Genomic DNA, 24,923 nt, shown 5'->3' on the forward strand with positions numbered 1-24,923 from the left:
GTCTTAATTATTGTATTGGTTACCTATGGCTGTGTGAAAACTTGCCCCAAACTTGAGTGGATTAACACAGCCCCCATTTAACATCTGTGTCTGTGGGTCAGGAGTCTGGACGTGGTTCCTCTGCCTGCTGCACTGAGGTCTTCTGGCTATAGGCAAACCTCACTCGGGGCATGTCTGCTTCAGGCTCTCGTCGGCAGAGCTCAGTCCTCGGGTGCTGGACGGAGGTCCTCAACTCTTTGCTGGCTGTTCCCTGCCAGGTGGCCCCCCACCGCCAACATGGCAGCTTTTTCTGTCAAAGCCAACGAGGGTCAGGGTCTTCTAGCAGTACAGGTGTCACAATAATGTATCACCAAGTCACGGAGGTGACAGCCCAGCCTTTGCCAAACTCTCTTGATTAGAAGCAAGTCACTGTATCTGCCCACACGGGAGGGATAACATAGGCCAAGCACCAGTGGGCAGGCCCAGAGACCATCTCAGGTTGTGTCTCACACTTATTTATATTAAGCATTTATTGAGTACCTGCTGTGTGCCAGACACTGTTCTAATTCCTTTCATACATCAACTCATTTAATGGTACTTAATGAGGCAGCTAACTGGTTTTATCCTCATTTTACTGAGGAGGTGACAGGTCTAACATTGAGCACCTCAGCTGGCTCGTTTTCTCGTAAGAGGTAGATCCAGATCTGAGCCCGGGCATTGTAGCTTCACAGTGCCCCGCATGGGGCACTCTGCAAGGGCCCCGGGTCCTGCCGTTCTGTGGCCTGTCCTCTCCAAAGCAGTTTGTTCTGAGCATCTTACTCTGTCGGAAAGTAGATGTCCCCCCTACAACCTTTAAGGGAAAGAGATTCCTTTGTGTGCTGATTTTCTCATAGATGGACAATTGGTGTTTCTACTTTTCTGTTAAAAGCAGTATGGCGAACCACCTCTCACATGCTCCTTGTGTGTGTGGGTGTGCAGGTGGGATTGCCAGGTAAGAGGCATACGCTCCTAAAGATTTGGCAGTCTGTATGGCTGGCCTCCAGAAAGCCTGCCCCTTTAGAAAAAAGATCTTTTAATGTGTCATTTGGAGAAAAGTTAGTTGAGGTGAGACCTGGAAGCCTCTCAAGGCAGGTCTCCTGGAAAGCCAGCCATTAGTACAAACCCAGGGTCCCCCACCATGTGGGGGTCCACTGAGTGCTAAGTGCTGTGGGGTCCCCATTGTGCTCCTGGACACTGTGAGTCTTTGTCACGGCTGGGTAACACACGTGATTCATTTTTCTGTTATTTTTTTCAAATGTGTGTTTGAAGGGTGTGAGCATATGCCATGCACAGATTAGGCCCTTCTCCAAGGGCCGGTGCAGCAGTTGGCAGCTACAGGCCACTCCTGTCTGGTTTGGGAGGGGCTTGTGCACCTTTGGAATCGACCCTGCCTGTAGGCTCAGTGAGCCGGCCCGGGGAGCTGCGCGTGTGTAACTGTGCCTGCACTTCTCCTTTTTTGTAGTGTTACCTGGCTGTCAGCGACAAGGCACGAGACGCAGCTGCTGTCCTCGTGTCCAGGTAAGTGCCCTGGACTCCCGCAGCCGTGTTGGCTACTGTGTGGCTGCTGTGTTGGTGACAGTTTGTCCAGGGTGCTCTTCTGTGGCGCTGTGTGTCTGGGTCGTCCTCTGAGGGGGATGCTGGGCTCGTGGGGAGTCTTTCCTGCTGCTGGTACTCTGTGCCTTGTACCAGTCCTGCATGTGTGCGGGACACGTGACCCTGCTGGGACTGCTGGGGCTCAGAGAGGTCACCTGGCAGACCCATCAGTGGAGCCCAGCTTTAGGACAGGTACAGCAGTTGTACCGGGGGCAGGACCTCACCTTTGGGGTGGTGGCAGTTAGATGAACCTTTGAACATCCTTTAGGAAGCCGTTCTGGTTGGTGGACATCATGAGCAGTAATTGGGATAGAAGTCCTTCAACATTCTGTTAACTAAAAACCAGGCAGTGCCTCAAACAGGTGAATACAGTTTTATCTGATGGGCTGGGCAAGACCGCCCAAACTATATTAAGTGATGTAAAGTAGGTGCATAGAGTAAATAAATTAGAAAATCTGGCTTCCCCCCCACCAGCATTTGTGAAAGTTGAAAATTAGCCATGAAAACTTTGATATTTTGATTGGGAAAATGGGTAACATCTCATTCAGGCCACCTTATACTTAGGCGCAGAGCCATGACCTTGCACAATGAGAAGAGAAACGCTTAATTTAGGGGCAGGTGGGCACTGGCTGAGGCTTTTGTTAGAGCACTTGGTAAGTGGCGGGCAGAGACTGAACAGGAGCTGATTTTAGGGGTGGAGCCCACCTGTGTACCCCCTGGGAAGGAGAAGCTCACCAGATAGAGGCTTCTTGCGGTTTTGACAGAACTGGGAAGCATATGGCTTTTTCTGTAATCATGAATGTGGTTCCTGTGTTGGAAGATAAAAGTCTAAAGGACAGGGAAAACTTGTGTGAACTTTCCTTGCCCGGAGATGGGCCATCCGGGCAGGTGCTGCCCACTGTGCCGTGCCTGTGCTGGTGTCCCAGCCAGGCCGGGAGCCTCGTGCTGTCTCCCTCCAACCCATCACTATGTCTGCCGCGCTGTTTCTCCAGCCCCTTTCTGGACAGGTAGACTGCCACCTGCCAGTTCGTTAGTAAAGGTAATGCTGTTGTGAACCTGGTACAGTAGCTCTGAGGAACGCATTCCTGGGAGTGAGAGGAGCAGCTTTGGATTTAAATGCAGTCACTGGAAATGTTGAGCTCGTTGAAGGTCTCCTTCTCCCCTACCAACGCTGTGTGCAGCCTTAACAAATTTTGCCAAACTCATTAAAAGAAAAATGACATGTTCTTATTTTTTATACCAGCAATACTGAGGGTTTGGTGGAGCTATGCTGAGCTTGACTTTGTGGGGCATTGTGGGGGTGAAGGAGGTGACGTCCTCCAGGAAAGGAGACAGCCAGGGGTTTGGCCTGCAGGCGGCCCACCGGTGGCGGCCTCTCCTGCGTAGTCTGGTGGCCGGGACGAGCAAGTGTTCGCATGGCCGAGGCCAGACTTCAGTGCAGCGTGAGCTGCGGGCTCGGCCGGCTTTCCCGACAGGGTCCTGGAATGGGCGATGCTGTGAACTGAAGAGGTCTTAGGCTGCTCTAGTCCACTCACCTCCTAGCATATTCCCTGACTCGTGGCAGGTTCTGATCGAGTCAGATGGCAGGTTTCCCACCTCTTTGGTGGGCTGTTCGGGTAAGGTCAGGGGTGAAGGGTGGGTCGCGAGCTGCGCGTGTGCTCCGTGTAGTTCGTGGAGGCTGCCTGTCTGACGGTCAGATCAGCTTCCTCTCTGCTGTTCGCAGAGCTGGAATTCACCTGTCCATTTAAATGTGGGCTGCATTTCATATGACACTTGATGATTTATTGATGCCAAGACACTCATATAAGAGGATTACTTTACAGAAACTCCCATGGAAACATGCCTTTGCTCTTACTGAGCACATTAATTTTTAAAAAGCTGATGTTTTTGTCTAATTAGAAAGCAAGGTATGTTCCATGTAGGAAAGTTGGAAATCGTGGAACATACATGAGAAAAAAACACCCATTTGTAATTCTAATACAGGCATACTTTGGAGATATCGGGGGTCAGTTCCAGATGGCTGCAGTGAGGCAAATGTGGCAGACAAGAGAATATTGTTGCCGGTGAGTCAGGTGAATGCTTTGGTGTCCCGGTTTGTTTACACTCCATAGTAGTCTGAAGTGTGCAAAAATGTTACGTCTAAAGAAACAGTGTGCACACCTTAATGAGAAAACACTATTGCTAAAAAATGCCCACCATCATCTGAGCCTCCAGCTTACAGGTCACCATAGTAAATGTAATAATGGTGACAAAGTTTGAAATAGTGGGAGAATTACCAAAATAGGACACGACAGGAGGTGAGCAAATGATGGAAAAGTGGTGCTGGTGTGCCCCGCGTAGGCTGCCACAGACCTTCAGTTGGTGTGAAGTGCAGCTCAGTGAGGGCTGCCTGTGTGCAGAATGCAGTATGCTTATTTTGCCTTTTCTGTCCTGCGTTGCATTGAATTTGTGCGGCAGATCGCATTGAGTCAGCCTCTGCCTTTCACTCTTTTACAGTTACCGTCGATCGTATGGCTCCATCATGGCCCCGTGGCTTTGGGAGCTCTGATCAGACTCTCCACTTCCTTCCTTTTATTATTTTTTAATTAATTAATTAACTAATTATTTTTATTAAGGTATCATTGATATACAGTCTTATAAAGGTTTCTCGTGAGCAGCGTTGTGGCTATTGCACTCACTCATATTATCAAGTCCCCCTCCCCACCCCATTACAGTCACTGTCCATTAGCATAACAAGATGCCACAGAGTCACCACTTGGCTTCTCTGTGCTGTACTGCTTTCCCATTGATGCCCCTACATTGTGTGTGCTAATCATAATGACCCTCAATCCCCTTCTCCCTCCCTCCCCATCCACCCTCCCTGACCCCTTCCCTTTGGTAACCACCAATCCCTCCTTGGAGTCTGTGATTCTGCTGCTGTTTGTCCCTTCAGTTTTGCTTCGTTGTTATACTACACAAATGAGAGAAATCATTTTGTACTTGTCTTTCTCCGCCTGGCTTATTTCACTGAGCATGATATCCTCTAGCTCCATCCATGTTGTTGCAAATGGTAGGATTTGTTTTCTTCTTATGGCTGAATAATATTCCATTGTGTATATGTACCACCTCTTCTTTATCCATTCATCTACTGATAGACGCTTAGGTTGCTTCCATATCTCGGCTATTGTAAATAGTGCTGCAGTAAACTGTGGTGCAAATGTATTTTTGAATCTGAGATCTTGGTTCCTTTGGGTAAATTCCTAGGAGTGGAATTCCTGGGGCAAATGGTATTTCTATTTTGAGTTTTTTGAGGAACGTCCATACTGCTTACCACAATGGTTGAACTAATTTACATTCCCACCAGCAGTGTAGGAGGGTTCCCCTTTCTCCACATCCTTGTCAGCATTTGTTGTTCCTAGTCTTTTGGATGCTGACCATCCTAACTGGTGTGAGGTGATACCTTATTGTGGTTTTAATTTGCATTTCCCTGATAATTAGCCATGTGGAGCATCTTTTCATGTGCCTGTTGGTCATCTGAATTTCTTCTTTGAAGAATTGTTTATTCATATCCTCTGCCCATTTTTTAATAGGGTTATTTGCTTTTGCATGTTGAGGTGTGTAAGTTCTTTATATATTTTGGATGTTAACCCCTTGTCGGATATGTCATTTACAAATATATTCTCCCATACTGTAGGATGCCTTTTTGTTCTGCTGGTGGTGTCCTTTGCCATACAGAAGCTTTTTAGTTTGATGTAGTCCCATTTGTTCATTTTTGCTTTTGTTTCCCTTGCCTGGGGAGATATGTTCATGAAGAAGTCGCTCATGTTTATGTCCAAGAGATTTTTGCCTATGTTTTTTTCTAAGAGTTTTATGGTTTCATGACTTACATTCAGGTCTTTGATCCATTTCTAGTTTACTTTTGTGTATGGGGTTAGACAGTGATCCAGTTTCATTCTCTTGCATGTAGCTGTCCAGTTTTGCCAACAACAGTTGCTGAATAGGCTGTTATTTCCCTATTGTACGTCCATGGCTCCTTTATTGTATAATAATTGACCGTATATGCTTGGGTTTATATCTGGGCTCTCTGTCTGTTCCATTGATCTATGGGTCTGTTCTTGTGCCAGTACCAAATTGTCTTGATTACTGTGGCTTTGTAGTAGAGCTTGAAGTCAGGGAGTGTAATCCCCCCAGCTTTATTCTTCCTTCTCAGGATTGCTTTGGCTATTCGGGGTCTTTTGTATGGATTTTAGAACTATTTTTTCTAGTTTGTTGAAGAATGCTTTTGTTATTTTGATAGGGACTGCATTGAATCTGTAGATTGCTTTAGGCAGGGTGGCCATTTTGACAGTATTAATTCTTCCTTTCCATGAGCACAGGAAGTATTTCCATGTATTGGTGTCTTCTTTGATTTCTCTCATGAGTGTCTTGTGGTTTTCAGGGTATAGGTCTTTCACTTCCTTGGTTAGGTTTATTCCTAGGTACTTTATTCTTTTTGATGCAGTTGTGAATGGAATTGTTTTCCTGTTTTCTCTTCCTGCTAGTTCATTGTTAGTGTATAGGAATGCAACAGATTTCTGTGTATTAATTTTGTATCCTGCAACTTTGCTGACTTCCTGCAACTTTGCTGATATTAATTCTGGTAGTTTTGGAGTGGATTCTTTTTTTTTTTTTTTTTTAAACTACTTCTTTAACACTACTGGTAGGGTAGTCTCTTAGTGATATAAAATTTTTTTTAATTTAAAAAAATTTTTTTAAAATTTTGGTATCATTAATCTACAATTACATGGGGAACATTATGTTTACTAGGCTCCCCCCTTCACCAAGTCCCCCCGACAAACCCCATTACAGTCACTGTCCATCAGCGTAGTAAGATGCTGTAGAGTCACTACTCGTCTTCTCTGTGTTGCACAGCCTTCCCTGTGTGGAGTGGATTCTTCAGAGTTTTTTTTATGTACAATATCATGTCTTCTGCAAACACTGACAGTTTAACTTCTTCCTTACCCATCTGGATGCCTTTTATTTCTTTGTGTTGTCTGATGGCCGTGGTGAGGACCTCCAGTACTATGTTGAGTGAAAGTGGTGAGAGTGGGCATCCCTGTCTTGTTCCCAATCTTAGAGGAAAAGCTTTCAGTTTCTCACTGTTTAGTATGATATTGGCTGTGGGTTTGTCATATATGGCCTCTATTATGTGGAGGTCCTTGCCCTCTATATTCATTTTTTTGAGATTTTTTATCATGAATGGATGTTGAATTTTTCAAATGTTTTTTCAGCATCTAGTGAGGTGATCATGTGATTTTTGTCCTTTTGTTGATGTGGTGGATGATGTTGATGGATTTTTTAATATTGTTCCACCCTTGTATCCCTGGAATAAATCCTACTTGATCATGATGGATGATCTTTTTGGTGTGTTTTGTATTTGTTTAGCTAATATTTTGTTGAGAATTTTTGCATCTATGTTCATCAGGGATATTGGCCTGTGATTTTCTTTTTTTGTGGTGTCTTTGCCTGGTTTTGGTATTAGAGTGATCCTCGCCTCATAGAATAAGTTTGGAAGTATTCCCTCTTCTTCTACTTTTTTGAAAAACTTTAAGGAGGATGGGTATTAAGTCTTTTCCAAATGTTTGATATAATTCAGTGGTGAAGCCATCTGTCCCCGGGTTTTTGTTCTGAGGTAGTTTTTTGATTAGCAATTCAATTTCATTGCTGGTAATCAGTCTGTTCAGATTTTCTGTTTCTTCCTGGTTCAGTCTTGGAAGGTTGTATTTTTCTAGAAAGTTGTCCATCTGTTCTAGTTATCCAATTTGTTAGCATATAATTTTTCATAGTATTCTCTAATAATTCTTTGTATTTCTGTGGTGTCTGTAGTGATTTTTCCTTGCTCATTTCTGATTCTGTTTATGTGCATACAGTCTCCTTTTTTCTTGATAGGTCTGGCTAAGGGTTTATCTATTTTGTTTATTTTCTTGAAGAACCAGCTCCTGCTTTCATTGATTCTTTTTTTTCCCATTGATTCTTTCTATTGTTTTTTTTTCTTCTTGATTATATTTATTTCTGCTCTGATCTTTATTATGTCCCTTCTTTTACTGACTTTGGGCCTCATTTGTTCTTCTTTTTCTAGTTTCATTAATTGTGAGTTTAGACGATTCATTTGGTATTCTTCTTTCTTGAGGTAAGTCTATATTGCTATATACTTCTCTCTTAGCATGACCTTCACTGTGTTCCACAGATTTTGCAGTTTTGAGTTATTGTTGTTATTTGTCTCCATATATTGCTTGATCTCTGTTTTTATTTGGTCATTGATCCATTGATTATTTAGGAACATGTTGTTAAGCCTCCATGTGTTTGTGGGTTTTGTTGTTTTCTTTACGTAATTTATTTCTAGTTTTATACCTCTGTGGTCTGGGAAACTGGTTGGTACAATTTCAATCTTTTTGAATTCACTGAGGCTCTTTTTGTGGTCTAGTATATGATCTATTCCTGAAAATGTTCTACATGCACTTGAGAAGAATGTGTATCCTGCTGCTTTTGGGTGGATGTTCTCTGGATGCCTGTTACGTTCATCTGTTCTAATGTGTTGTTCAGTGCCTCTGTCTCCTTACTTATTTTCTGTCTGGTTGATCTGTCCTTTGGAGTGAGTGGTGTGTTAAAGTCTCCTAAAATGAATGCATTGCATTCTCTTTCCCCTTTTAATTCTGGTAGTATTTGTTTCACATATGTAGGTGCTTCTATGTTGGGTGCATAGATATTTGTAATGGTTATTATTTGTTATTATTATGTAATTATTTTTATGTAATATCCCCCTTTATTATTATGTAATATCCTTCTTTGTCTCTTGTGACTTTGTTTTGAAGTCTATTTTATCTGATACAAGTACTGCAACTCCTGCTTTTTTCTCCCAATTAGTTGCATGAAATATCTTTTTCCATCCCTTTCCTTTTATTCTGTGTTTGTCTTTGGGTTTGAGGTGAGTCTCTTGTAGGCAGCATAGATGGGTCTTGTTTTTTTATCCATTCAGTGCCTGTATGTCTTTTGATTGGTCCATTCAGACCATTTATATTTGGGGTGATTATCGGTAGGTATGTACTTATTGCCATTGCAGGCTTCAGATTTATGGTTATTAAAAGTTCAAGGGCATCTTCTTTACTATCTAACAGAGTCTAACTTAACTTGCTTATTATGCTATTACAAATACAATATAAAGGTTCCTTTTTTTTCCCTCCCTTTTCTTCCTCCTCCACTCTTTATATATTATGTGTCATATTCTGTACTCTTTGTGTATCTGTTGACTGACTTTTTGGGTTGTTGATTTACTTCTGCATTTGCTTAGTAATTAATCGGTCTACTTCCTTTACTGTGGTTTTATTTTCTCTGGTAACAGCTAATTAGCCTTAGGAGCATATCCATCTATAGCAGTCCCTCCAAAATACACTGTAGACATGGTTTGTCGGAGGTAAATTCCCTCAATTTTTCTTATCTGGAAATTGTTTAATCCCTGCGTCAAATTTAAATGACAGTCTTGCCTGGTAGAGTATTCTTGATTGGAGGCCCTTCTGTTTAATTACATTAAATATGGCATGCTACTCCCTTCTGGCCTGTAAGGTTTCTGCTGAGAAGCCTGATGATAGCCTGATGGGTTTTTCTTTGTATGTGATCTTTTTTCTCTCTCTGGGTGCTTTTAATATTCTGTCCTTGTCCTTGATCTTTGCCATTTTAATTATTATATGTCTTGGTGTTGTCTTCCCACAATCCCTTGTGTTGGGAAATCTGTGTACTTCCATGGCCTGAGAGACTATTTCTTTCTCCAGATTGGGAAGTTTTCAGCAATTATTTCCTCAAAGAGAGTTTCTATCCCTTTTTATCTCTCTTCTTCTTCTGGTATCATTATAATGCGAATAGTGTTCTGTTTGGATTGGTTACACAGTTCTCTGTATTTTTCTTTCTGAGACGCCTTTTTACTCTCTATGCTTCAGCTTCTTTGTATTCCTTTTCTCTAATTTGTTTCATTTACTGTCTCTTCTACCTCGTCTGATCTGTTTTTAAGTCCCTCCATTGTATGTTTCATTTCAGATACTGTGCTTTTCAAAATATCTATCTCTTGAAGTCCTCCCTGAAGTCTTGATTATTTTTTCTGTAGCTCTGTGAGCCAAGTTTTTTGTTTTTGTTTTTGAAATCTTTATCAGCAAGGTTGGCGATTTTATTTTCACTTAGTCCTCTTTCTGGTGTTTGAGGGATTATGGTTCATACCTGGTTCTTTTGCTGTTTCGTATTCCTAATGATTACTCTGGAATAATAACTTTGTTTAGGTGGTGCCCTTCAGTGCCCAGAAGCTCTGCCCTCTGGAGCTGCCCAGCACCTGGAGCGATGGCGGGTGTCACAGGTGCACAATGCCGATGCCCGCCGGGAGGAAAGAGCTCTTCCTGCTTCCTGGCTGCAGTGCCTGTGTCCACTGCCAGGGCCGGTGAGCCGAGGGCACAGGAACCAGCCTCTGCGTTACACCCTGTCGCTCTTGTAGGCGGGTGGCCCTCTGGCTGGCCTGGCGCGATGGTGGGGGTGGCAGGTTTGCGAACCAGAGCCGGCGGGGAGGAAGACGCGTCATGCTGCCTATCGTGGAGGGGCCTCGGGGCTGTGCTGCCAGCCAGGGGGATGGAGTGTGTGAAGCTCCTCAGAGCTCCCAACCTGCTGGGCAGAGTGCGCCAGGACAGTGTTGCCGCCCGTCCTCTCTCCTGAGCAGCAGACTCTGCCGTCCTTGCCCCTTTGGCAGCCCTCTCACCGTTGGGAAGTCTCTCAGACTGCCCGCCTTCCTTTTGTCCCGGAGTGGCTGGTGTGGGCAGCTGATCTCCACAAGTGACTGGAGTCTCGGCCTCTGAGAATTCTGCCTGTCTTTGCTTTCCAACCCCACTGATGTCCAGAGCACCATGTAATGTGGGTTCGTGCTCCCAGAGCAGATCTCCAGGGCCGGGTGCTCAGCAGTCCTGGGCTTCTACCCCGTCCCCGCTCCATTTCTCTTCCTCCTGCTGGTGAGCTGGGGTGGGGGAAGGACCTGGGTCCCGCCGGATTGTGCCTTTGCTACTTTACCCTTTTCCATGAGGTCTTCTCATTTCCCCAGATGTAGGCCATCTGTTGCAGTCGTCTTTTCTGTCACTCTTTCAGGAGTAGTTGTATTTGCCGTATTTTTGTGTTCCATGTGGTTTTGGAGGAGGTTTCTGCCTCGCCTCTCATGCTGCCATCTTGTTCCTTCCTTCCTCTTATTTATAGTGATTTGATGACTTGGTTAGGGCATAAATCCATCCTGGCATTTGGGATTATCTCCTTAGGATAGGCCCCCATGGGACCTGGGGATGCTGTTGTGTCTGCACCCCCGTCACCAGGTGGCTCTTGGGAGAGGGCTCGGGACTTCTTCCCTGGGCGCCCGATCTCACCAGGGGCCCTGGTGGCATTGGCAGCCTCAGGAGCAGTCCCTTGCTCCAGCTGGATCGTGGCATTGCATTCATTACAAATACTTCGCTTGCATTTCACTCAACCCTCGTGAGCTTTCACACTGCAGACTTGTTTGAGGCTTTGTGACCTGCCTTCTCCTCTGTGGGGTACCTGGGGCTTCCTTCTGCCCTCATGTGAGCCTCTGTGTGTGTGGGGTGTTGGCCTGCAGCTGTAGGGTGGGTTTCATCTTCCCCAGGTGGTTGGTGGCCTTTACTTTATTCTTTGGACAAAGGTTTTATTTATAATGTCAAAACAATAATTTTTTCCTTTTATTCATTTAGCTATTTTTGCTTTTAAGCTTAAAGTTTTACCATATTAAGAGATTTTTACAAAGTCTTTTATATTTTTCTGCTTTTTTGTTTACTATAGAAGTATTGATCCACTTGTAATTTGTTTTAGTTGAGTGTGTATGACAGGTGTCTTCCCCCCAGCAGGTCGCTAGTTGTTGTAGCACTATTTTGTGAGCATCCAGTTTTCCATTAACTTGTGATGCTCTTAGAAAACACACCCACAGCAAGTTCTTCTGCAGAATTGGCTTTGCCCCTCCACGCATGCGCTTGCCCATGTGGACGCCACCGACTTAGACTGTGGTGTGTGACACTTGCCCCGCAGGGTGTGGAGCAGCTGTGTGCCCCCCTTACGGTGTTCCTGAGGCTGATGCTCTCAAGTAGCTTGCCATCCTCTGTCCCTCAGATGGGTCTGGCTGGCCCTGTGGGAGTGGAGCTCTGCTGCCGTCCGTGTTCTATGCTTACCTTCCTGAGAGGGCGGCTGGTGCTGTGAAGTACCTGCCGTGGCTGCTGAGTGTGAAGCTCGAGGAGGTGCAGCCAGTGGTGTGACCTGTGAAGGAGAAGGAAGCGTAGGTTCCAGGGACCTTTCAGGGTGCACAGAGGGGCCCTGTTTCTGTAATCTGTGTACTTTATCTATGGGATATTTTCTCCGTTTTTGTTTATGTGTGATTTCAGGCCTCTGCCATGAGCATATATTCCTTTTTTTTTTTTTTAATGAGAAAAATACAAAAATACAAAAATCTATTTGCTTAAATCATTCAGAGGAGCCTTAGGTTTTTCCAGTACTTCGTGTGCTCTGCTCAGGAGTGGAAGTCAGCCAGCACATCCTGCACCTGCCTTCTTGCCTCCAGGCCCTGCACAGGGAACCCACAGAAGGGCGGGCAGGGCTAGGTGAGGGGGTGACGGTACTAGCTGTAAGCTTAGGGTTCTCCTGAGGGGAGAGGAGTGGGACACGAGGCCTATGGGTAGAAGCCGGGTTTTTGGCCAAGAGTACCTGGCACTGTGACCCTGTCTCTGGGTCGGGCTTTCAGTCCCAGCCCTGCCATCTCCTAGCTCTGTGGGCTGCTTTGTGCCCTCCCCTGTCCTGCGGGGCAGCCCTGCCGTGAGCGCTGTGCGTACACACAGTGCTTCCTGAGTGCCGGCAGCTGTTGTCTGCAGCCTGTGGCCTGAGGTCAGAGGTCAGGCTGAGCATCGGGTTGCTGTGGGTGTTTTAAACAGGGCCAAGAGAATTGAGATGGGGTGTATACACCAGTTACCCATTTCAGATAATCACCTTGAGGTGCAGATTTTCAGTGACATTCCTGGCTGTTCCCAGATCTGCTGGAACACATGTTCTTGGGTAGCGCACCTTATTTTGTAACCAGCACCCAGAGTTTGATGAAGATCCTTGGTGGTTGGCTCTCCTGGCATGCACTGGATTCGGGTGGGGCAGGATGGTAGTCAGAGTTCTGTCTCCTTTTTTCTAACTTAGAGCCAGTCTTACTGAAGCCCAGCACCCACATGGAGCGTCTTTTCCCATGGGGGCTGCTGCTTTTGGAGCAGGTGGGGCTGTGGGGAAGAGCTGGGCTCTGCAGTGTGGGGCTTCTGGGCAGGCTGGGGGCTTCCTGCAGACATGCTGAGAGGGCACTGTGGTGCCTGCATGGGAGAGCTGCCACCTGGTGTGAACGGGGAGGCGGGCCTACGCCGTGAGACAGGAGTTTCCAGGCTTTGTGCCCAGGCCCCTCACCCCAGTATATTCTCTGGGAGTGGTTGGCAGGAGAGTGTGCGGCCTTTCCCCGATATTCCCTTCAGGGGGTGTCCCTGTGCCTCTCCTGGAGGCTGCACTGGTGCCCCAGCTTCCCCTCACTCAGCTGTTCCCTTCGTGCGATCTGCTTCTTCCCGTGTTTCTGCCCACAGAGTCTGAGCTGGGCACTCGTGTGGGGACTGGCTGGAATAGAGGGTACAGGCTTTGATATGGGCTGGAGGGTGGTGGTGGGCCCAGACCAGGTGTGGTGGGGGCAAGAGCCAGTGTGTACCATCTGGGCTTCCTGGGAGTGTAGAGCTGAGTAGACTGGGACTGTGGGGCTGCCCTGGGGGAAGATGCAGGGCAGATGCAGGCCCACTGCCTGCCCAGGCCTTACATGTGGGGCCATGGGATCCCGAGGTGAGGGGATCAGAGTGGGGCCAAGAAGTGGGCATTGGTGGGGCTCTAGGGCAGTGGTGGGGACAGGTAAGGGTGACCTTGCGGTGTCTGGGGCCTCAGGATGAGTTGGGGCCCAGGAGGGAGCAGGTGGGGCTGTGGGGCCTCAGATGGGCCGTGGTGGGGAATTGCCACTTGAGGGCCCCAGGGCAGCGTCCCTGTTTCTTAGGTTGGAGAGCGGTGGGTGTCTGTCTGTCCTGGAAGGAGGACCAGCTCCTCAGTCCTGGGCATGGAGGAGGATGTGGTGGGCTGTCGAGGAGTCTCTTTAGGGGCCTTGGCCGAGCCGTCACCTGTGTGCTTTGTCACGTGCAGGTTTGTCACGCGGCCCGATGTTCAGCAGAAGAAAATGGCGGGTTTTCTGGACAAGAGCCTGTGTACCTTGTCCCGCTCTTCCTTCCAGACCATCGAAGGGGTCATTGCCATGGATGGGACGCTACAGGCCCTGGTAAGCACTGCCCCAGGGGAGGGAACCCTTGGCCACCTGCGTGTGCTCTGAGGTGGTTGAAGTGTAGTAGGAGCTGTGTAATCCTCACTGGACAGGGAACTGAGGGCTGGTGGGGGTTTGTCAGCCATGGCCTTTATGTGCCCATGAGCTTGGACTGAGCTGGCCTGCGTGTTGCCACCAGGGGGCAGTGGTGCCCGCGGAACTGGCGTGCAGGGGCGTGTCCTCTCCGGGTCTCCTGTGGCTTACTGGCCTTGGGGTGTAAGCACTGGAGCCAGCTCTAATGGAGTGAGGCAGGCCGTTGGAAATTTGCTTTTGTGCGGACACTTGGGTCACCGGATTTGTAAAACTCATTAAACCCAGCCTGGGCCCACACACATGGGGTGCCCCGCTCCACAATCTTTTCTGGCCCTGTGCTTCTCTGCTCTGTTGGTTGCCTTTCTTGGTGCCAATGGGGGAGAGGTCAGTGTAGGTTCCCAGAAGGGGGGAGGCCGCCAGCCTGGAAGGCCTTTCTGGCCAGTCTTCCCTTCCCTGGGGGTGTGAACAGCCCCTTGAGGTTCCTGGTACTCGGGTGTCGTGGGCAGGCGCCGCCCCTGCTCTTCAGTTGCAGTTGGAGTGAGACTGTGTTTCTGTCCTCGTCCTGAAGCTGCAGGGGCCCTGCTGGCTGTGACTCAGCGTGAGGTCATCGGGGCGGCGTCCAGGCTGCTCTCCCGGCTCTGGCAGGTTCTGGCGAGGCTTAGGAGGCTGTGAGGGCCGCGGGAGTGGGGCTGATGGCGTGACAGCAGGGTGGTGGGCACGGGATGCCTGCGGGGCCCAGGAAGGCCCTTCCTGGAGCCCCTGCCCTGGGCACTGGGAGTTGACGGCCTGTCTTTCCCTCACGTGTGCTCTTGGTGTTTCTCCGTTTGTGCCGCCCTTGTCTTCAGGAAGGATTGCCATTCAAACGATGGGACTATTTCAAAACATTTTAGAAAGAAACCTGGAAAAATAAAGCATTCCCTGAGTTTCTGTAGAATGTTGATGTAATATGTTTTTTCACACTTTGTTCTGTAAGTGGTAAGTTATACAGTGGTTTTTTAAAACATGAGATGTCATTCACTTACCATAAACCACCCTTGTAAAGTGTGTGTTGGTGATTGATTATTCTGTGATACAAAAAGGTTGTATAACCACCAGTTCCAGAATATTCACATCACCCCTAAAGGAAACCCCATAGCCACTAGCCGTCGTCCCCACCCCCTGGCAGTCACTGACCTGCTTGCGGGCTCTGGATTCACTTATTCTATAGGTCTCATAAAAATGGTCTCACACAGTATGTGGCCTGAGACTGGCTTCTTTCATCATGTGGTGCTCCAGATTCATGCACAGTGGAGTGCGTGTCGGTGGTCCATCGTTCTTATGGCCAAATGACATTCCATCATTGGGTGTCCTTGGCGATTATGGATGTTTATCTGACTTCTAAGTGTTTGGAGCCTATATTTTCAATTCCCTTGGGGATGTAATAGTTTTTTTTTTTTTTTTAACTGAACAGTAATTTACTTTTCCATGTTTCTGAGGCCCTTTTCATGGCTGTGTACCTGTTGTGCTGAGGGAATGGGTATCAGGTCACACAGGCACCCAGCCTCAGGAGGCTCTCACCCTGCTGTGTGCTGCCTGCTGAGATGTAAAACCCACAGAAGTTTTTATTGGAATTTCTGGCTTAATTGCTATGATGGCCGTCAGTGCCGGGAGAGGCTGGCCTGGGAGGGGGCCGAGTCGGGGGAAGTGCAGGTTGAGACGTGGGCCCACGAGGCCCTCACTGCATGGATCCTGTGGGAGGGACGTTTAGGTAATTCTGGTGAAGGTGGAGGACAGGGCTGAGACGGTTTATTTGAAAGTTTGAGTGTACGTGGAGTCTTCAGGTTTTGCTGTGAGTCACAGTGAGAAGTCTTAGGTCATGGACAAACCAGTGGGAGGTCTGACAAAGTGTAGCCAGCACCTGTCAGTCCACTGTGGCCTGCAGGGCAGAGCATTAGAGCTGCCCCGTTTGGGCGCTGCATCGGGAGGGGTAGGCACATTCGACCCAACCCTTTTGTGGTTGTGGTCTTGCCTTAGACCTGTGTTCTTGATAGGCTCCCAAGGTCACCCACAGACCCCTTGGCCTAGAAGTCTTTCTGGGGGCCACTGCTGCGTTCATCTCCGGGCATTTGGGACCACCCCAGGGACCTGCGGGCAGGCGCGGCCACCAGCAGGTCCTCGAGGCCCTGATAATCTTCTTGGCTTGGACCTTTGGTCCAGCTCTGCACTGGCTTTGCCCACAGGTGTTTTGTTTCTTTTACATTTTTGGTCCTCTTGTTGCTTGTCTCCCAATTATTCCCATGTTTTCTGTTTCTTCCTCCCAACTGGGAGACCCGTGTGTGAAACAGCCAAGCCGATGCTGTTCTGCCAGCTGGGGGAGCAGGTCACTACTCCTTTTTTTGCAGAACTGAACCAGCAGGAGAGGAGAAATGCTTTTTATTTGGACTTTTTCTCTTCCTCCAGAGGAATGGAGAGACCTCCCAAAGGTTTAAAGTAGCCAAGCCCTGTGCCTGCCCCCACCCCGGCAGGGTGTTGAGGCAGCTTGGCTGCGGTGCCTCAGAGCTTTCTAGAGAGGCACCCTCAGTGAGTTAGCACTTTGCCTGGCGAGAGCCCAGGACCCTGGGGGCTGAGTGAGTGGAGCTGTGGGACACTGTGGCGGGTCAGGCGTGCCTTTCCAGAGCCTTCCGAAGCCGTGACTCCCTTGGAAAACCTAGCCTAGTCTCTCCAGCGCCATGTGTCTTCTTGTTTCTTGAAGGGGCATTGTGCCTAATGCTGCTGTCTGGGCGGGGCGAAGCTGCATGGGCCCTGAGCCCTCCCTCGGGGCGGGTTTCGCCATGAGCTCGTCAGACCTGAGCGGCAGAGGCTGGGCGTCCTCTGTGCATGATGCAACTTGCAGGCGTGTTGTGCTTTAGGATTTCGTCTGTTTTCCTTTGATGCACTTGGCTTCATTTCCATCCACCTGTTCATTAGTGTAGGTTAGGCGAAACAGGTGAACTCAGAACAAGCACCATCGAAACTAGGATCTGCTTTTTACCTCCCTTGAAGCACACTCTTGCAGCGATGAGTTTTAACTCTTGTGGCAGGGCACAAGCTTTGGCAGTTTCATTTCACTAGAAGGCCCTTTGCTCTAGCTTTTTGCAACACCCTTTTGTTTGGTCCTGGTAAGTGTTAGGGTTCACGCACACTGAGGAAATTCGAGGTAGGGGCAGCATGAAAGATGGAAAGATGGAAAGTGGTTGTCCTTCAAAATAGCTGTGCCTCTGCCTACTTCCTGACAGTCGACCTCTTTTGGCATTTCCCACTCAGGCTGCAGAGCAGGCTGCTGCTGATCACTGGTTTCTCCTCAGTGCGTTTCCTGTCACAGCTGGGAGGGGCAGGAGCTTTTATGGCTAAAGACGGGGTGGTTCTTGTGTAAAGCGTGGCTGGTGTAATTAGTGGCCGTAAATGTTGTTGACCAGCTGTGAGGACTGCCTCTCCCTTCATAGTGAAGTTCCTTTTATTTATTTTATCACTGGCAGAAGCATACCTCCTGTTAAACGATAAAACATTTTGTTGCAAACAACTTTAAAAACCAAGCAAGCAACAGAACGCCAGGGCCTGCAGCTCCATACCTAGCGCCTAGCACCTGAGTGAGCCTGTGAGGGAGAAACTGGGGCCTTCTGGTTTTCTGTGTATAGTTTAAGTAAATACCAGGCGTCTCTTGTCCAGGGAGGAGGGCCTGTGGAGTGGCTGCCCTTGCCCACTTATGTACAGCAGGTGCACCAGAAACACAGGGCCCGGTCCAGGCCTGCTTGTTGGCTCTGCCCTTGGGCGTCGTGAGCCTGGGGCTGTGCTGTAGCAACCCCAGTGACCCAGGCGAGGTGAGGGGCCTTGCTCCAGGCTCCCCATCAGCAGAAGGGAAATAGAAAGCCTCTTGCCGCAGGGGGTGGCGTGAATCATGCCTTTGATGATGAGAAGCTGCTTTTTCAGGACCTTCTCCTATGCTTTGGCTCCACTGCTTTTCGGAGCTGCTGGAGAAGAGCACCAGTGGTTCCACTTAATGTTCACTACGGCCAGACAGGTTGTCCAGATGGGACTTTTAGTCGCAGCACTCGCCTGGGGTGGGTTTTGGCAGATGGAAGTGTGGTAGGAATGTTCATGTGCTCTTCTGGAACCCAGGGAGAGGGGTCCTTTCAGTTTCCTCGTGGGCCTAAGTAAAGACGCTAAGCAGCCCATGCTGGTACCATGTCAGTTTCCTACAACTCAGCGCTTTAGGGGGGTGGGCACCATGGTGGCTCAAGTCTTGTTGAAACAGGCGTGGTGTGTGGCCTGCTTTAAATCCCACTGGTTCCCTGGTTTGTACACGTGCAGTGTGACAAGGCGACCTGTCCTGCTGGACCTGGAGGTGCAGAGCCATGTCAGGCCTCCTGTTGCCTCTGCCCGTGAGAAAGCACGTGGGGCGCCTTCAGCTGGCTGCTGCAGAGCTGGGTGAGGGCCTCAGGCCTTGGGGCAAGGCCCTCCCTGGCCACCCACACACAGGCAGTCTGAGGCTCTGACAGCCCTTCTCCTGATTCACCCTTGACCTTGAGTTCCTGGTTTCTCTCCTTGGTCCTGGAGTCCTGCTTCTGTGCACCTCTTGAGCTTCACAGGTCCACAGTTGGATCTGTCACTCTGTGGCCCTTCCTGCCTTCCCCAGCCCATGCAGCGCGGCCCCAGCACTGAGCGAGGGTGCCCGGGCGCCATCTGTGTTTGTGCAGGTCCAGAAGCAGTCATGCCTGCCTGTGTAGAAAAGGCTCTGAGATGTGCCCAGGCCTGGCCATCCTCCCTTGGTCTGGTGCTGCTGGGCTGTCCTCCACCCTGTTGCAGGGTCCTCGGCCAAGGGCACGGCTCTGTTTGCTCGTGGGTTGCTGGCAAGGCGTGCCCACTTCTCCCTGACCTCATGAGTCACCTCTCATCTCACTTCCACACAGAGGGGTGGGGGCCTGCCATGGGCCTCTTAGCTGGAAGGAGCTGGAGCCTGGCCCCCTTCCTGGGCTGAGCCCCAGCACTCTGCCTCCTCGCTGCCCCCATAGCCAGCTTTGCCAGGACAGTGCCCAGCCGTCCCCTCCACTGACCTCTGGAGGCTGCTCAGCTCTGGCGTGGGAACTGCAGACTTTATGCCGGCCTGTTTGTCTCTGAGGTCCCTGTGGCACTTGTGCCTGCTGCATCTTCTCTATGTCACCGTGTTAGGCAAATAGGAGGTGTGTGATCAGATTTTTTGATACTTGTCAATTAATTGAGAAGTGATTGTTTTTATCTAAAAATTCATAGCAGCTGAAGTAAGTGGTGATAAAGACTTTGGAAGGAACCGAAGTCGCATGGATTTGGGGTTTGTCTCTGAGGCCGGCCCTCTTGCAGGTGACGGCATCCGGCTGTTGCAGATCAGCGAGAGCTTCCAGGCCCTGCAGCTTCACAGGGTTCGGGGTTCTTAGATCAGGCGGTGATTGAAGCCTGCCCGGTGTGGTAGCTCACGGTCTATGCGGTCTGACAAGGCTCCTGCGGGGCAGGCCGATGGAGGGCCACACCGGCATGGCCCCCTGGACTTGCGGCCCTCTGTCAGTGCTCGGGGCCTGTCTGGGAAAGCTGGGCTCCTTGGTTGTGAAAGGCACCCCTGCCCAGGGACTGGGGAGTGGCCCTCTGCAGGGGAGCATCTCAGGGCAGTTGGTGACTCCAGCGTGATTACTGTGAGGGTGCCGAGGGCATTTGGAGAGGCTGCGAGGGACATGGTGGTAGATTGCTTGGTCATGGCAGGCTAGTCAGAGCTATGACAGGTCATGCCAGGGAAGGCAGAGGTGGTGGCCACCGCCATCCCGTGTCTTCTGGGCACTTCCCTGTGCCACCGATTCTTGTAGACGGGACCCCAGGTGCTGTGGCCGGGGTCTAGGCGCAGCATGCAGCTCCCCTCTGGGAGGTTGTTTACACCTGGCGTGCAAATGTGATGCTTCATGGAAAGGTAAGAGCTAGATGGGCTTCTTTCATAAACATTTCTTTATAAAGTTAATTTTCATTTATGTTTTGTATAAATTTTTTATGATTTATTTGACACAAATTAATTCTATCAGAAATTGTTTTTTATTCTGGGTCCTGCTTGATTCCAATCAGCTGTTTATCCAAGTCATCAAAAACTTAAATTTTCCACATTTGGAAGTTCCTTTCTACCCCTCAATATATGCAGTTCTGAGGAACTAAACTCTCTTTCAAGAGAAGAGAAACGGTGTTTCCTCCCTCGGGAGCTGGTGGCCCTGGTCTGGCAGGCTCCTTTCCCCGGGCCTGGTCCTGGAGCGCAGCCTGGTGAGCACTGTCTTTGGGACAGTCCTGTGTTGCAGTCTCTCCGACCAGCCGCACCTCGAGGTGGTTCCTTGGGGAGGTGGCGGGCCCTCACATGCCCACATGTGCCAGGCCCCGGTCCTCTGAGGCACCTCAGGGCTGTGCATGGGAGGCCCAGCATGTGCCTTGCTGCCTTCCATGGAAGATGTGGCCCTGGGTGGGCTTGCTTTGGCCTGGCTGAGGACTGTGGGTCAGGCACCCAGTGGCGTCCAGCATGAAACTTGTGGTGGTGGTGCTGGCGGTCCCGTCTGTGGTTGTCTCCTATGTGTTTGGTACATCTGTCATGGTGGGGTGTGGTGCCACTCCTTAGTGTTGGAACAGAGTGGGGGTGCCCGCTTACTCAAGCACTGTTCCATCTGCGCATCAGTGTTTACGTCATGTCCTCCTGTCGAACTGCAGGCCGGGCTGGGTAGCTGGGGACAGGGGGTGACAGGTTGGTGTGGAATACGCTCACCAGCTCGCAGGGGATTCAGTGAACAGCACCTCTGAGCTGGCGTGGGAGGAGGACCTTTCTCCAGGGCCTGGGGTGGAGTTGCTTTCCTGGCCTTGACATGGGGGTGCCCCTCCTGCTCGGCAGCTGGGCAGACTTGCACCTGAGCAGCCAGTGACTCAGGGCTCGGAGAACATGCCCCAAGATGGGAAGCTGGTTCGCCGTTGCAGAAAAGCAAGCCTGGGTGGGTAGCAACTGAAGGGTGCGGCAGCTTAGCCTGATTACTGAGAAACTCGTTTTATTTGCACCTTGCGCTTTGCTAGGTTCTAGAAGGACAGAAGTACACCCCACGGCCTTTTCCTTCAGCCCCCTGGAGGCTTTTGCTCCGATCTCTGTGGGGCGTGATTGCTTGCAAATGTATGCTTTCAGCAGGTGGTTTTCAGTGGATTCATGCTTGATGCTTCCATGAAATGTGGAGGGCATCTCCTGCCTTAGGCAGGACAGTGCGTAAGACCATCAGAGGACTAGGACGCCTTTTCTGGCTGCTCTCCCACTGCTGAGGTTCAGTGTCCTCCGTGCACGCCCACCTGATCGTGCGCTGTCTGAGTGAAGGGTCATGAGATGGCCCCGTTCTTAGGTGGAGAAACAGATCAATAAACAAACACAGAGCCCTTGTCTTCATGGAGTTCTGGTCCTTCCTTTTCATCACTTTTGCCTCCTTAGTCTGTCTGTGGGAGAGTCGGTGACTCCCGTGGGATTCAGTGTGAGCTGCGGAGTGTGGGGATAGAAAGAACCCGCCTTGTACCTGTGGAAAGGTGGGGTGTTGGTTCCTGCCTTGTCCAGACAGTGGCCAGTGGCGGGGCCTTGGTGCTGGTCCCCTTGTGCGTGGGGATGGGGGCTGCCATGGGGTGAGCCAGTGTATCTGGGTGGGGGCCTGTTACCTACTCCCTGTGCCCAGGGTGGGGCTGTGTTCTATTCTCTTATTTAGACATTGTAAGGAATCTGGCAGATAAGCAGTGTTCACATGTGAGATCATTTCACAGTATTTTACATGTATTTACATTTTGCAATACGTCAGTAATCATGAGTTCATGTGTGATTGTGCATTTCACAGTATTTTTAAATTCTTACTATATGGTTAGTGGACAAGGCCAAAGAGCACTTTAGCCTGAAGCCGCCATGTGCTCCCAGCTGTCTGCTACCCACTGTCCTTCCCCCCCTTCCCCTGCAGACCTCTGCCCTGGCTGAGGCTCTCTTCTAAGCTCTCCTGGACGTTGATGGTGGCCTCCTTAAAGTCCTTGTTTTTAGCTTTTGGCCCTACTCCCATGTGTCGTCCCTGACATCACCAGCATGATGTCTGTCACGGGAACCCGGGCATGTCACTCCACAAGGACTGGGCAGCGGCCGTCTTGCCTCATGCAGGATCTCTCATGTGGTTCCGAGCAGGGAGTCTGTCGTCTGCCACCGTAGCGCACCAAAGCCTGTGGCTCTGAGTAGCAGCCATGCTGTGCACATGGATTCTGTGGGCCCGGACAGGCCGGGCGCAGGGTGGCTGCCTCTGCCCTCCATGTCAGGGCCTCGGCTGAGAAGCCCACGTGGTGGGCCGTGGGCTGCTCAAAGGGCAGAGCAGCTCCTCGACTGTCGAGACCTGGGACTAGGGCCCGGGGGCCGGGGAGCTGGGGAGGGAGCGTGGGGCCCACAGGCCCGCATACCTTCAGGTGACCTGAAACAGGCAGTTCTCATTATGGTGTTTCTGAAGGAGAGAAAATTCTTTAGCTGTTTCTTAGAAGTGGTCACACTGGGATTCTTTAGGGAGCTTGCATACAGGCATTAATTTCCCATTTTTCTTCTGGACTTGAAAGCTGAAAGTAAATTTTCAGGTTGGGAATTCTGGGGGTTGGAGGTGGTCCCTGGTTGTAGGGGAGGTGGACCGAAGACCCCAGCTGAGAAGATGCCACACCAAGACCCCCATGGGCGGCAGTTCTGTGTGGGTGGGCAGCGGGGTAGGGGGAGCCCTTTCATTTGACTAAGAATGAATGAGACTCCAAGAGCGAATCTTCCGACCCCTCGGCTTTGTGTGAGATATTTCCACCGCAGTGTGTGTCCTCCGATGTCTTTATACAAGGTGATTCAAGGCCCAGGGAGAGTCCTCACTCACTCACCCTGTGCACTCGAAGGCTTGGCATGGGACCCTCGGAGGTGCAGCCTGGGTGCTGTTGATGCATCTGACTTTATGATGGCCTATTTTAGGAGGTTACCTCTCCAGTTTCTTGTAATTCCTTTCTTTTTCATGTGCAGAAACTTTTGCTGTTATTTGGAGGTGAGTGTTCAGAGTAAGAATTCTGGAAGATGCAACAAACTGTTTTGATTTATGTTTTAAGTTTGTAAATTTATTTGCAGAATTTAAATAGAATCCTCTTTTTTTTTTAAGGCACAGATATTTAAGCATGGAAAGCGTGAAGACTGTTTACCATACGGTAAGGTTTATGTGTAAGAGACGGTGTGTCTGTGGTATGTTCCCTTCGTCCTTTCCCCAGAAACAGAAGTCTACAACTTACTGTGTTTGGACCCCATCAAGTCCTTTGACTATTCACGTCGTGTGGGCGGGTGGGCTTTAAGAATCCGACCCTGTCCGGGAGGTCTGGGCTCCTTGGCCAGCAGACACAGCTCACCTCCTGAGGGCCTGGTCCCTACTCTTCCTGGAGCAGACTGTGACTTCCACTCGTTGCCTCACTTCCGATTTTAGCTGGACCTCAGTTTATGAAATAAGAGCCAAGGATCACCACCTGCCTGAGGACACTTTTTAGCTCTGTGCCTTAGAGATACACTATCAGATTTGAATAGAGGAGTCTTTTTTCTTAAGTTCTCATTATAGAAAATTTCAAATGCATTTAGCGGAAGAGAGAATGTACAGCAAACTCCCGCATTTCTGCCATGAGCTCCACATCGAGTCACGGGCACTCTGGTTGCACCCAGGCTCTGTCTCACCCCAAGAACACCCTGTGGTTGCATGTGCATCTGTCTCAGCATGAGTCCCATGGAGAAACGGGGACTCTTGGCATCACAGCAGCCGCTCAGCATCTCACATGCTGCCCTTGGTGCCCTGCATGCGGCCCCTGGTCTCAGCTGTTCTGTCATGCCCAGGTTGCACCCTAGGTTCTGTTTGGACCCCAATTCTGGGAAATTGTTCAGATGCCAGTGCAACTGGTCTCGGAACCCACCCTCCTCATCCCCACCCGAAATGCTGCCCTGTGTGTTCTCCACCCTTGGCCGCCTGACGCCCTCCTCATCCCCAGACAGCCGTAGCAGCCGGGGCCCAGTCACCATTTCCCTTCTTGTGGAGACCGTCCCCCTCAGGCTGGCAGCATCTTTTCCTACAGCTCGTTCCCTGCTGCTGTCACTCCAGTGTGAGGCCTGTGACGGCACGTAAAATGACAGCATGGCAGCATACAAACCCTAAACCACTTGCGTGGCCTCTTGTTACCCACAGCACATTCTCCTACATGCCACCCTTGGCCTAAGCTGCTCTCTCACCCTTTTCCTGCTCTCTGGGGGTCCCTTTCCCTGCAGCATCCATGTCTCTTACTTCACTGAGAAAGTTGGGCAGGTTTGACTCCTCGGCTGGGTGGAGGAGATAAATGACACAGAGGCAGGGGTCTTAGGAATAGCTTCAGGGCGTCAGTTACAGTTGGCCACCATACTGCATTTGGGGGGACCCGTAGAATCGCCTGCAGATGTCAGACACAAGTGGTGCAGTCTGGGAGCTCACATCAAGTCCTTGCTGCCAAACTGAGGGGAATGTGCTGCTGTTCACAGCTGCCACCGTTCTCCGGTGCCTGGATGGCTGCAGGATTCCCGACAGCAACCAGACTGTGCTCCGGAAGCTCGGTGTGAAGCTGGTGCAGCGGCTGGGCCTGACCTTCCTGAAACCCAGGGTGGCAAAGTGGAGGTGGGTAGACCTGGCCAGGGCCGTGCGGGCCTGCGCGTCTGTCGGTGAGGCTGATGTGGCCGCCTGTGGTTGCGCCGCTGAGGCAGAGTAGCCTGGTTGAGAGTATCTTCTGCTTTCAGTTTTTTAGTCTCAAGAGTGTGTGATTTTGAGTAACAGTTTTCTTTTTGGTT

General features: G+C 50.0%; 1 protein-coding gene across 6 annotated transcripts in view; it reads left to right on the forward strand.

Moving 5' to 3' along the window:
• TBCD (tubulin folding cofactor D) overlaps positions 1–24,923 on the forward strand; it is a 147,470-nt gene that overhangs the window by 13,683 nt on the left and 108,864 nt on the right. For all 6 annotated transcript variants that reach the window (XR_012130989.1, XR_012130988.1, XM_073236175.1 and 3 more), the window contains exons 6-9: positions 1,481–1,536; positions 13,846–13,978; positions 23,236–23,281; positions 24,621–24,753. Coding sequence is in view for 4 of the 6 variants with exons in the window: in XM_073236175.1 (XP_073092276.1) it covers positions 1,481–1,536; positions 13,846–13,978; positions 23,236–23,281; positions 24,621–24,753 (368 nt within the window). In the remaining 2 variants the exon portion in view is untranslated. The remainder of the gene's footprint in view (positions 1–1,480; positions 1,537–13,845; positions 13,979–23,235; positions 23,282–24,620; positions 24,754–24,923) is intronic.

Source organism: Manis javanica, chromosome 4 (assembly GCF_040802235.1).
Source record: "Manis javanica isolate MJ-LG chromosome 4, MJ_LKY, whole genome shotgun sequence".
NCBI lineage: Eukaryota > Metazoa > Chordata > Mammalia > Pholidota > Manidae > Manis > Manis javanica.